General features: G+C 46.3%; 1 protein-coding gene across 1 annotated transcript in view; it reads left to right on the top strand.

Moving 5' to 3' along the window:
• LOC139385439 (neurobeachin-like) overlaps nt 1–13,680 on the top strand; it is a 346,644-nt gene that overhangs the window by 110,107 nt on the left and 222,857 nt on the right. The window contains exons 17-33 of the mRNA XM_071130488.1: nt 190–282; nt 2,368–2,476; nt 2,815–2,896; nt 3,109–3,232; nt 3,646–3,838; nt 4,038–4,385; nt 4,607–4,915; nt 4,995–5,432; nt 5,731–5,948; nt 6,333–6,486; nt 7,361–7,384; nt 7,528–7,708; nt 10,710–10,819; nt 11,306–11,371; nt 11,463–11,631; nt 12,347–12,459; nt 12,613–12,944. Coding sequence (XP_070986589.1) covers nt 190–282; nt 2,368–2,476; nt 2,815–2,896; nt 3,109–3,232; nt 3,646–3,838; nt 4,038–4,385; nt 4,607–4,915; nt 4,995–5,432; nt 5,731–5,948; nt 6,333–6,486; nt 7,361–7,384; nt 7,528–7,708; nt 10,710–10,819; nt 11,306–11,371; nt 11,463–11,631; nt 12,347–12,459; nt 12,613–12,944 — 3,063 coding nt within the window. The remainder of the gene's footprint in view (nt 1–189; nt 283–2,367; nt 2,477–2,814; nt 2,897–3,108; nt 3,233–3,645; nt 3,839–4,037; nt 4,386–4,606; nt 4,916–4,994; nt 5,433–5,730; nt 5,949–6,332; nt 6,487–7,360; nt 7,385–7,527; nt 7,709–10,709; nt 10,820–11,305; nt 11,372–11,462; nt 11,632–12,346; nt 12,460–12,612; nt 12,945–13,680) is intronic.

The following is a 13,680-nucleotide window of genomic DNA, read 5'->3' as shown; positions in this document are numbered from 1 at the left end:
CACTCCGACACACAGACTCTCAACACAGACAGGGAGGTCTTTCCCTGCACACCCGACTAGTTCAGCCTGGTTTCATTGTCTGCGTCCCACCACTCCATTCCCTTTATAGTGCACTATGACCAGAGCCCATAGGGGACACAATCATTAACATGTCTACATGTTACTCATATGTCTCCTGTCCTGTTCCAGGGTGATGTACAAGCTGCTGGCCTCGAAGACTGAGAGCATCAGAGTCCAGTCCCTCAAAGTCCTAGGATACTTTCTCAAACACCTGGGACACAAGTGAGTTATTATCCCTCCCTCCCTCCCTCCCTCCCTCCCTCCCTCCCTCCATGAAAGACTGTCCCCAAGAGAGGTCTGGATCTATGAAAGACATTCGCTTCTCCCTTCTTCTCTTCTTCTGTTCACCCCTCTTCTCTTCTTCTGTTCTCCTCTCTTCTCTTCTTCTGTTCACCCCTCTTCTCTTCTTCTGTTCACCCCTCTTCTCTTCTTCTCTTCTCACTTCTTCTCTTCTTATTTTCTCACCTTTTCTTCTCTTCTTCTCTTAAAATAAGTTTTGTCTGAAGCGTATACAGTGCCTTGCGAAAGTATTCGGCCCCCTTGAACTTTGCGACCTTTTGCCACATTTCAGGCTTCAAACATAAAGATATAAAACTGTATTTTTTTGTGAAGAATCAACAACAAGTGGGACACAATTATGAAGTGGAACGACATTTATTGGATATTTCAAACTTTTTTAACATATCAAAACTGAAAAATTGGGCGTGCAAAATTATTCAGCCCCCTTAAGTTAATACTTTGTAGCGCCACCTTTTGCTGCGATTACAGCTGTAAGTCGCTTGGGGTATGTCTCTATCAGTTTTGCACATCGAGAGACTGACATTTTTTCTCATTCCTCCTTGCAAAACAGCTCGAGCTCAGTGAGGTTGGATGGAGAGCATTTGTGAACAGCAGTTTTCAGTTCTTTCCACAGATTCTCGATTGGATTCAGGTCTGGACTTTGACTTGGCCATTCTAACACCTGGATATGTTTATTTTTGAACCATTCCATTGTAGATTTTGCTTTATGTTTTGGATCATTGTCTTGTTGGAAGACAAATCTCCGTCCCAGTCTCAGGTCTTTTGCAGACTCCATCAGGTTTTCTTCCAGAATGGTCCTGTATTTGGCTCCATCCATCTTCCCATCAATTTTAACCATCTTCCCTGTCCCTGCTGAAGAAAAGCAGGCCCAAACCATGATGCTGCCACCACCATGTTTGACAGTGGGGATGGTGTGTTCAGCTGTGTTGCTTTTACGCCAAACATAACGTTTTGCATTGTTGCCAAAAAGTTCTATTTTGGTTTCATCTGACCAGAGCACCTTCTTCCACATGTTTGGTGTGTCTCCCAGGTGGCTTGTGGCAAACTTTAAACTACACTTTTTATGGATATCTTTAAGAAATGGCTTTCTTCTTGCCACTCTTCCATAAAGGCCAGATTTGTGCAATATACGACTGATTGTTGTCCTATGGACAGTGTCTCCCACCTCAGCTGTAGATCTCTGCAGTTCATCCAGAGTGATCATGGGCCTCTTGGCTGCATCTCTGATCAGTCTTCTCCTTGTATGAGCTGAAAGTTTAGAGGGACGGCCAGGTCTTGGTAGATTTGCAGTGGTCTGATACTCCTTCCATTTCAATATTATCGCTTGCACAGTGCTCCTTGGGATGTTTAAAGCTTGGGAAATATTTTTGTATCCAAATCTGGCTTTAAACTTCTTCACAACAGTATCTCGGACCTGCCTGGTGTGTTCCTTGTTCTTCATGATGCTCTCTGTGCTTTTAACGGACCTCTGAGACTATCACAGTGCAGGTGCATTTATACGGAGACTTGATTAAACACAGGTGGATTGTATTTATCATCATTAGTTATTTAGGTCAACATTGGATCATTCAGAGCTCCTCACTGAACTTCTGGAGAGAGTTTGCTGCACTGAAAGTAAAGGGGCTGAATAATTTTGCACGCCCAATTTTTCAGTTTTTGATTTGTTAAAAAAGTTTGAAATATCCATTAAATGTCGTTCCACTTCATGATTGTGTCCCACTTGTTGTTGATTCTTCACAAAAAAATACAGTTTTATATCTTTATGTTTGAAGCCTGAAATGTGGCAAAAGGTCGCAAAGTTCAAGGGGGCCGAATACTTTCGCAAGGCACTGTAACTGTCCAGGGACTTCTAACAGGGTTACTGTGTGTGTGTGTGTGTGTGTGTGTGTGTGTGTGTGTGTGTGTGTGTGTGTGTGTGTGTGTGTGTGTGTGTGTGTGTGTGTGTGTGTGTGTGTGTGTGTGTGTGTGTGTGTGTGTGTGTGTGTGTGTGTGTGTGTGTGTCCACAGAAGGAAGGTTGAGATCATGCACACACACAGTCTCTTCACTCTCTTGGGGGAGAGGCTGATGCTTCACACTAATACTGTGTCAGTGACCATCTACAACGCGCTGTACGAGGTACATTCTTCTCTCTAACTTCTCTATAACTACACATACACACACACTTCTTTTTCAGGGATCTCTCGTTGTCGAGTATGTTTTCCCTCCAGGTGTCACGGCTCCGGGTTGCATTATGGGTCTGGCTGGCCATGGGTTCTGAGATGGCTGAACAGGCCAATCCGTGAACTGCAGATCTTGTGGCAGTGGGGTCAGGGATCGTTATAGCCTCGTGCTGATAATCTCCTATAACCTCATTATGTCCACCCCATTGTCCTGTTAGAAGCAGAGACTACCTTGGTACATCCCAAATGACACCCTATTCCCTATTTAGTGATTGTCTGTGTTCTTCCCATCAGATCCTGACAGAGCAGGTGTGTACCCAGGTTGTCCACAAACCCCACCCTGAACCAGACTCTACAATCAAGATACAGAACCCCAGTAAGTCTGTCTGCTGTCCCTCTGAATGTTATTGTAGTCAAGTCAAACTGTATTTAAAGTGCAGATTTAGCAAAGTCGTGTGTGTGTGTGTGTGTGTGTGTGTGTGTGTGTGTGTGTGTGTGTGTGTGTGTGTGTGTGTGTGTGTGTGTGTGTGTGTGTGTGTGTGTGTGTGTGTGTGTGTGTGTGTGTGTGTGTGTGTGTGTGTGTTCCAGTGATCCTTAAGGTAGTAGCGACCCTGTTGAAGAGCTCGTCCCCCAGCGTTGAGCTGATGGAGGTTCGACGTCTCTTCCTCTCAGACATGATCAAACTGTTCAGCAACAGCCGCGAAAACCGACGGTGCGGACACGCATGGACATGCACACACACACACACACACACACAGTCACTCTATAATTTACAGCTGTGTAATGACTCTTTCCCAGCAGTGACTGGTGATAGTGATAGTGATACTAATGGTATCACCAATCTACACACTATTGTTGTCTAACTACTGACTATATAACAAAGCATCAGATCATTTCACTAATTCACATAATAGAAGGTGATCAGAATGAATTGTTTCACTGATAGAGTGGCTGGTGATCAAGTCACATTAGAACCGAGCAACGATCAGAGGGAGTACTGCTGTTGGCCTACAGACCGACTTTAACTTAGACTACTGACTATGTAGCCCTGGTCTCTCCTGCTGTTTGCTCTAGTAGTGAGAAACGTATTGATAATAGTTGTAATAGTATATATTATTGTTCTAGGTGTCTGCTGCAGTGTTCAGTATGGCAGGACTGGATGTTCAGTCTGGGCTATATCAACCCTAAAAACCCAGAGGAACAGAAGATGATGGAGATGGTCTATAGCCTCTTCAGAATCCTGCTCTACCATGCTATCAAGTATGAGTGGGGAGGTTGGAGGGTCTGGGTGGATACACTCTCCATCGCTCACTCCAAGGTAAGACTCAGCGGCTGTCTGCGTCCCAAATAGCATATAGTGCACCACTTTTGATTAAGTTATTGATCATGTCTCTCCCTCTCTATATGGTAACCTACACGAGGCACATATGGAGAACCTGGCTGAGATGAGCTTGATTATTAGTTCTAGGTGATTAATTATAGATAATAATATTGATAATGTCTGTTCTATACTGTAGGTAACATACGAGGCCCATAAGGAGTACCTGGCTAAGATGTATGAGGACTACCAGCGTCAGGAAGAGGAGAACATTAAGAAGGGGAGGAAAGGTCTGGTCAGCACCATCTCAGGCCTGCAGGACCTCCAGGCCGGGGGCATCCAGGGGAACATGGAGATCAGAGAGATAGACTCCCAGACACAGACCCCGGAGAGCGAGGCCGACTACCCCGAGACCCCCGGCCACCCCCGGAACACACCGTCAGAGGGGAAGACAAGGGAGGAGGGGGGGCTCGGGGGGACAGGGAGGACGGGGTCAGGGGTCAGAGTGGAGGTTCATGACCTGTTGGTGGACATCAAGGCTGAAAAGGTATGGTGTCTCCATCTGTTTTAATAGTTTTTACAGGTGATGCTTGTATCCAGAGCAACTTCCAGTCAGTGCATTCAACTAAGTTTAGTTGGAAAAAAACACCACATATCACAGTTCTTGCAAGTAGACTCTTAAAATCAATCAGTCAGTCAGTCAGTTAATCAATCAATCAATCAATCAATCAATCAATCAGCTAATCAATCAATCCCTCCATCTCCCAGGTGGAAGCCACAGAGGTGAAGCTGGATGACCTGGACCTGTCTCCAGAGCCGCTGGGCGTGACAGTGGGTGTGGCCGGGGGTGTTGTCTCTGAGGACAGGGGCGGGGCGTTGGTCCAGGTGGACTCCCTATTGGACAACGTTTACTGTGCTGCTGTAGAGAAGCTAAGCAGCAGCGCCTCCAGTGGAGTACTGGTCCCCAACGCAACTGTCGCCGTCGCGCCCGACAACCACAACACTGGTCCCCTCATCACCCTTGCTGATGACGACAAGGACAGTCTCCCTAGCAACAGCAGCTTCATGTTTGGCCAGGTTAGTTCATCTTTCTTTTCTTTTCTTCTGCTTGTGTTTTGTTATGTGCAAGTTAACTAAACAGAACTGAACTCAACAGGAAGAGCCCCTGGTCCTGCCAAGTCCTGGTTCTAACCCTGATCCAGACCCTGAGTCCCCTTTCCCCCCGGGCCACAGCCATGACCTGGGCCTGCTGGACCACATGACTGGTAGCTCTGAGCTGGGGACCATCGGCATGGTCGGCATGGTCACTCCTGGTGGTCCGATCAACAGCATCCTGGAGGAGGAGAGATTTAAGCTCCAGACCACCCTGGGTGACGTCACCTCCATGCCCAGAGAAGAGGTCTGCTCTAAGGGGTCAGAGTTCACAGAGACCGGGGCTGGAGCTAGGGTTGAAGGGTCTGGGTTGTCGGAGGGGGGCGAGCCCTTGGCTGGTGGGAAAGGTAGTGGGACAGATGCAGTCAGCAACACCTCAGACACTGAGAGGTCAGACGAAGGAAAGGAGGTTAAGAAGATTCAGACCACTGCTACTACACAGGTTAGTTAAATTACAAGACCTCCCTCCCTCTTGTCCTCTCTTCCTCCTCTCTCCCACTTCCCTTTGTCCCTCCTCTCTCCCTCCTGTTAATAGTCTGATGCGAGGAAGGATGAGAGGAGGAGGAGGAGGAGAGAGCAAGTGGGAGAGGAGGAGAGAGAGGACTAAAATACTATTAATAGAGTCTCTGCTGTTATGTAATGACTCATTTTAATTTACACACTGCTTTATACACTGTGAATTATAGTTTTGTGTGTGTGTGTGTGTGTCTGTGTGTGTGTGTCTAATGTGTGTGTGTCAGTCCCTCCATAGTCGTACAGCAGCCCAGTTAGAGCGTGACCTGCGTGTGGACCTGGGCTTCAGAGGGATGCCCATGACAGAAGAGCAGCGACGCCAGTTCAGCCCAGGCCCTCGCACCACCATGTTCCGCATCCCAGAGTTCAAGTGGTCGGCCATGCACCAGCGCCTCCTCACCGACCTGCTGTTGGCCCTGGAGACAGACGTCCACATCTGGAGGAGGTGAGGGGACCGAGATGTTGAGGACATGTCCCTAATCACACCATAGTCCGTATGTAGTGCACTACTTTGTATCAAAGCCCAATGGACATGCAGTGGAATGTTACGTTAACATTTTGATCATTTAGCAGATGCTCTTACAGTCAGTGCATTCAACTAAGTTAGGTAAGACAACCGAATATCACACTCATTGAGAGTAAAACAAGAGTTACAGTAGATCCTGCAGCCAGGGTTTCTAACTAGCCTTACTGCGGCTGATTATTCAACACGTATCCCTGACCTGACCCAAGACCTGACCTATGCTTAACATTGGGTGACATGCTACTGCATCCTGATTAAATGAACTGTAATCCAGTTCTCTCCCTCTCTCTTTCTGCCTCCCTGCAGCCATTCAACCAAATCCGTCATGGATTTTGTCAACAGCAATGAGAACATCATCTTTGTCCACAACACCATCCACCTCCTCTCTCAGATGGTAGACAACATCATCATCGCCTGTGGAGGGATCCTTCCTCTGCTCTCTGCTGCCACCTCTCCTTCTGTAAGTCATTCAGTCAGTCTTTCTACCACCTGTCCTCCTGTAAATCAGTCAGTCCCTTTCTACCACCTGTCCTCCTGTAAATCAGTCAGTCAGCTTCTCTGCCACCTCTCCTTCTGTAAATCAGTCAGTCAGCTTCTCTGCCACCTCTCCTTCTGTAAATCAGTCAGTCCCTTTCTACCACCTGTCCTCCTGTAAATCAGTCAGTCCCTTTCTACCACCTGTCCTCCTGTAAATCAGTCAGTCAGCTTCTCTGCCACCTCTCCTTCTGTAAATCAGTCAGTCAGCTTCTCTGCCACCTCTCCTTCTGTAAATCAGTCAGTCAGCTTCTCTGCCACCTCTCCTTCTGTAAATCAGTCAGTCCCTTTCTACCACCTGTCCTCCTGTAAATCAGTCAGTCCCTTTCTACCACCTGTCCTCCTGTAAATCAGTCAGTCAGCTTCTCTGCCACCTCTCCTTCTGTAAATCAGTCAGTCAGCTTCTCTGCCACCTCTCCTTCTGTAAATCAGTCAGCCAGTTTCTCTGCCACCTCTCCTTCTGTAAGCCAGTCAGCCTCTCTGTGGTGCCACACTATCATCTAGTGGTGGCTATTAGGAACTGCATGTTTATGTCTTCATTAATGATCGTTCTCTAGGAAATAGAACTAGTTGATTGTCTTTATTGATTGTAGCCGTTTTCATTTGCTCAGCTTCATTCTGCTATATATTCAGCTAATGAGAATTTTACTTTGTCAGAGTCGTTTAAGTTGGTGATGGTTTCCTCTGTGTGTTTTGCTTCTGTGTGTTAAGGATTGTATGTGCTTTACCTGCTGACTGGATCTGTTGATTTGAATCATCTGTTGTGATTTTTTCTTCTTTTTGTTTGTGTGCATGGCCAGAGTACCCAGGTTAGTGCATATGCTGTAAGTTTTATTTTATTTCTAAACATTTATTCTCTCAGGTACAACAGAACAATATTTAGTTATTCTGTTTCTTGAGTATATATGATTTCCCCCTCTTCCCCCTCCCCTGTCCCCTGTCCCCTGAACCCCTGCGTTGCGATCAGGCTGAGTTGGAGAACATCGAGGCGACCCAGGGCATGTCTTCAGAGACGGCGGTGTCCTTCCTGTCCCGTCTGATGGCCATGGTGGACGTTCTGGTGTTCGCCAGCTCACTCAACTTCTCTGAGATAGAGGCTGAGAAGAACATGTCCTCTGGAGGCCTGATGAGACAGTGTCTACGACTGGGTAAGAGTCTGTGTGTGCCTGCGTGCGCGCGTGCGTGTGTGTGAGCGTGCCCTTGTCACACACATTAACTGTCATGTTAGACGATTCACGAGATCAGCAAATGCCGTGGCAAAATCATTTCACTATCATTTCAATAATTCCAGTATTCCATGAAATTCTTTGATGTGGTCAACCTAGCTAATTAATTTTCTAAATGCACTGCTATTAGATAGTAAATGTGCTTTGGTGAGTCATGATTTTCATTAATAGTGTGTGTCTGCTGTAGTGGTTGGTAGTTCAGTCAGGTAGCTTGTCTGTGTAAAGGCCAGACTATTGAAGCTAGGTCTGAAGTAACTCAGAACAAATCCACACTTACACTCACCACACACACATACGCACACGCATAGGAGCTGATCGTGGACTACAGGAAAAGGCGGGCTGAACAGGCCCCCATTAACATCGACGGGGCTGTAGTGGAGCGACTTTCAAGTTCTTTGGTGTCCACATCACCAACAAACTATCATGGTCCAAACATACCAAGACAATCGTGAAGAGGGCACGACAAAACCTTTTCCCCCTCAGGAGACTGAAAAGATTTGCCAAGGGTCCCCAGATCATCAAAAGGTTCTACATCTGCACCATCGAGAGCACTGGTTGCATCACCGCCTGGTATGGCAGCTGCTCGGCATCTGACCGTAAGGCGCTACAGAGGGTAGTGAAATGGTTTTTGTCAGAGACTCCAGTTACCCAAGTTATAGAAGTTATTTCTCTGCTACCGCACGGCAAGCGGTACCGGAGCACCAAGTCTAGGACCAAAAGGCTCCTCAAAAGCTTCTACCCGCAAGCCATAAGACTGCTGAACAATTCATAAAATCACCACCGGACTATTTACATTGACCCCCCCTGCCTTTTGCACACTGCTGCTACTCGCTGTTTATTATCTATGCATAGTCACTCACCTACATGTACAAATTACCTCAACTAACCTGTTTCCCCGCACACTGACTCGGTACCGGTGCCCCCTGTATACAAACATTTTCTTAACTCTTTCTTGAACTGTGCTGTTGGTTAAGGGCTTGGAAGTAAGCATTTAGGTCCCCACTGGTAAGTTTGATTTGATTTGAAACACACAGCTTATGTTTTACTATACCGGTGGAGACCTAACATTTATTTCCATTCAAAATCCTATTTTCCCTAACCCTAACCTCAACCCTAACCCTGTCCTTAACCCCTAACCCTAGATGCCCTCAATCTCACTCAAATCATCAAGGAACCCACCAGGTACAACCCTAACTCTGTAAACAAGGGCACCCTCATAGACGTCATCCTGACCAACTGGCCCTCCAAATACACCTCCGCTGTCTTCAACCAGGATGAGAACTTGTTCTCAACTAGCCTACCTGGTTAAATAAAGGTGAAATAAAAAAAATATATAAAAAAAAACCCTAACCCTATCCTTAACCCCTAACCCTAACCCAAACCTCAACCCTAACCCTGTCCTTAAACCCTAACCCTAACCCTAAGCCTAACCTCAACCCTAACACTGTCCTTAACCCCTAACCTCAACCCTAACCCTGTCCTTAACCCCTAACCCTAACCCTAAACCTAACCTCAACCCTAACCCTGTCCTTAACCCCTAACCCTAACCCTAAACCTAACCTCAACCCCAACCCTAACCCTGTCCTTAACCCCTAACCTCAACCCTAACCCTGTCCTTAACCCCTAACCCTAAACCTAACCTCAACCCTAACCCTGTCCTTAACCCCTAACCCTAACCCTAAATCTAACCTCAACCCTAACCTCAACCCTAACCCTGTCCTTAACCCCTAACCCTAACCCTAAACCTAATCTCAACCCTAACCCTGTCCTTAACCCCTAACCTTAACTCCTAAACCTAACCTCAACCCTAACCCTGTCCTTAACCCCTAACCCTAACCTTAAACCTAACCTCAACCCTAACCCTGTCCTTAACCCCTAACCCTAACCTTAAACCTAACCTCAACCCTAACCCTGTCCTTAACCCCTAACCTTAACTCCTAAACCTAACCTCAACCCTAACCCTGTCCTTAGCCCCTAACCCTAACCCTAACCCTAACCTCAACCCTAACCTCAACCCTAACCCTGTCCTTAACCCCTAACCCTAACCCTAAACCTAACCTCAACCCTAACCCTGTCCTTAACCCCTAACCTTAACTCCTAAACCTAACCTCAACCCTAACCCTGTCCTTAACCCCTAACCCTAACCTTAAACCTAACCTCAACCCTAACCCTGTCCTTAACTCCTAACCCTAACCCTAAACCTAACCTCAACCCTAACCCTGTCCTTATCCCCTAACCTTAACTCCTAAACCTAACCTCAACCCTAACCCTGTCCTTAACCCCTAACCCTAACCCTAAACCTAACCTCAACCATGATTCTAACCTTAATTGTAACCCTAACCCTAACCCCTAAAATAGACTTTGTCGACGAGGGAGAATTTTCCACACACACACACACACACACACACACACACACACTCTCTCTCTCTCTCTCTCTCTCTCTCTCTCTCTCTCTCTCTCTCTCTCTCTCTCTCTCTCTCTCTCTCTCTCTCTCTCTCTCTCTCTCTATCTCACTATCATCATCTGTAGTGTGAAATTTGTCTGGCTGTTTGTTTCACCATGACTCTGGCCTGGCAGCTTGGAACTAATAGTGATCAGACAAGCAGGTAACCTACTGGTTAGAGCGTTGGGCCAGTAACCGAAAGGTTGCTAAATTTAATCCCTAAGCTGACAAGGTAAAAATCTGTCGTTCTGCTCCTGAACAAGGCAGTTAACCCACTTTTCCTAGGCCGTCATTGTAAATAAGAATTTGTTCTTAACTGATTTGCCTAGTTAAATAAAGGTCATATTTTTTTATATAAAAAAAAATCATTAATGCGTTTCAAGATGCAGCTTCTGATACCCTGTCTGTCTGTCTGTCTGTCTGTCTGTCTGTCTGTCTGTCTGTCTGTCTGTCTGTCTGTCTGTCTGTCTCTCCTCCCAGTGTGTTGTGTAGCAGTGAGGAACTGTCTGGATGTTAGACAGAGACAGAGGGACAGAGGGACCAACAGTAAAAGCCAGGACAACCTGTATGGTGCAGCATCTGCCAACAAGGTAGGTCCTCACCTAACCTCATCATTTAAAAATACATATTAAGTTGGTAATAATGGTACAGTTGATGGGTGGCTGTGACACCGGACTTACAGGAACTATGAGTGGGGGGTGTGTGGAAGATCATTAAGTGTGACACGCAGTGTAATATGGATGCTACGATAGCGGCTAAGTAAACAGATTGTTACACGGCCGCTATGATGTCAGACTCCCTTAGTCTCCTCACTTTAGATCTCCTACAGCAGAAAATATCTCAGTAACATTCTCATATGATGTCAGACTCCCTTAGTCTCCTCACTTTAGATCTCTTACAGCAGAAAATATCTCAGTAACATTCTCATATGATGTCAGACTCCCTTAGTCTCCTCACTTTAGATCTCTTACAGCAGAAAATATCTCAGTAACATTCTCATATGATGTCAGACTCCCTTAGTCTCCTCACTAGATCTCTTACAGCAGAAAATATCTCAGTAACGTTCTCCCATCCAGGACCCTGACAGACTTCTACAGGACGTCGATATCAATCGTCTGAGAGCTGTCGTGTTTCGGGATGTGGTGAGTATGACTGTGTGTGTGTGTGTGCTGGTCCGTGTGTAACATGTTTGTGTGCGTATGATTGTGTAACATGTATATGTATCCCCACCAGGATGACAGCAAGCAGGCCCAGTTCTTGGCACTAGCGGTGGTCTACTTTATCTCTGTCCTCATGGTGTCAAAGTACAGGGACATCCTGGAACCACAGAGAGAGACCAACAGGATGATCAGCCAATCAGCATACAGCATTCGCCACGAGATCAACTCATCTACCAGCACAAGTGCTTGCTTTTGTTATTCAACTCCAATCCTCTCAGCTCTCTGATTAATTCATGTGATCCACTAATTGCACTGTGCAGAATGAAACATGGAAACAGGAATGGAAGTGGAGAGGGGAAATGGGAGAGGGGAAGGGAACGTGGGTGTATGAAAGTTGTACAGGTAGCCCTGGTCTCTGTGGTATGAACAGTTACATCCCACTGGGCACACCCTGAGAGAGAGCAAGCAATACATAGAGAGATAGATTGAGAGAGAGTGTAAAAGAAAGAGAGAAAAACAGAGAGATGCTGAGGGTTTGGGGCGTTGTGAGGCTTGTTCTATTTCCAGCCGGGAGGTTGGGATCAGAGAGGCTTCTGGGAAGGACACTTCGCCGCCATTATAAATAATATCACCAGGAAGAGAGTTTCCAGCCAACAGGTAGATGGCAGATGTCTGTCTATCTGGGAAGAAGATAAACGAGGAAGTTAGATGGGGAGAGAATGGGCTTGTTTGACATCAACTGCATTGCAATCAGCAACTGCCAACTGGCTGATCTACGAATCACCTTGAATCTTAAATGACTACTCATTATTATTTGTAGATCGGTCAGTCAATCACAATTAACCCACAATGCATCACATATTTGATGCTTTGGAACACTGCCTATGTGTGTGACCCCACCCAGTGTCCTTGTGTCCTGACTGTGTGTGTGTGTGTGTGTGCGTGCGTGTGTTCCAGAGACCCCCCTGGCGTACCCTGACCAAAGTAAGGAGCCCCCCACCCCTGTTGAGGAGCTCCACATAGAGAGAGGCTGTCTGCCACACACCGACTCTGGCATTGGAGAGGAACAGGTTGACCATCTAGATACTAGACTGTGTTCTCTTTTTTCGCTCTATTAGAGTGGATTGGAGTTGTATTATAATGTGTGTTTGTGCATAAACCCAGGAAGATTACAGGTACACAAGTACATAAGTAAACTAACCCCCCCCCCTCCCTCCCTCCAGATGGCCAGTGTGTTAAACGGGGCAAACTTGGACACTTCAGGACCCGGGCGAGCTGACGCCATGTCCTCCCTGCTCAGCAGCCTCTCCTCTGGGGAGAAGCATAGCCAAGAGTCCCTCTTGGAGCCGCCTGGCCTGGAGGTCCTAAGGACCACCTCCTCCATCTCCTCCATCAGCCACTCAAACATCAACGTACGAAGAATCCTGAAGAGCCTAGTTGCTGGGCCTGTAGAGGGGGTGGAACCTGGACCAGAGCCCCTCCCCTACCCTGATCTTGCCGTACAGAGAGAGACCCATTCCCCCATGCTGCCCATGCAGTTCCACTCCTTTGACAGGTACGGTACACACACACACACACACACACACACACACACACACACACACACACACACACACACACACACACACACACACACACACACACACACACACACTATGCAGTTCCACTCTTTGTAAGGCTACTCTGTTATGCATGGCTTATACAGTAAGAGTCAAAAGTTTGGACACACCTACTCAATCAAAGGTTTTTCTTTATTTTTACTATGTTCTACATTATAAAATAATAGTGAAGACATCACAACTATGAAAAAACACATATGGGTGTGTTGGGATGAGTTGGACTGCAGAGTGAAGGTAAAGCAGCCAACAAGTGCTCAGCATATGTAGGAACTCCTCATGAAGCTGGTTGAGAGAATGCCAAGAGTGTACAAAACTGTCATCAAGACAAAGGGTGACTATTTGAAGAATATCAAATATAAAATAGATTTTGATTTGTTTAACACTTTTTTGGTTACTACATATGTGTTATTTCATAGTTTTGAATTCTTCACTATTATTAGTAAAAATAGTAAAAATAAATAGTAAAATTAAAGAAAAACACTTGGATGAGTAGGTGTGTCCAGACTTTTGACTGGTACTATACATGTTTGACAACTTGAGCTCCACAGTAAGAAATGGTGTTAAGGGTACAGGTAGCCTAGCGGTAGAGTGGAAATTTCACTGGTTCGAATACCTGAGCCGACAAAGTGAAAAATCTGTCGATGTGCCCTTGAGCCAGGCACTTAACCCTAA

Source organism: Oncorhynchus clarkii, chromosome 27 (genome assembly GCF_045791955.1).
Source record: "Oncorhynchus clarkii lewisi isolate Uvic-CL-2024 chromosome 27, UVic_Ocla_1.0, whole genome shotgun sequence".
NCBI lineage: Eukaryota > Metazoa > Chordata > Actinopteri > Salmoniformes > Salmonidae > Oncorhynchus > Oncorhynchus clarkii.
This window is presented reverse-complemented; position numbering and strand designations above follow the sequence as displayed.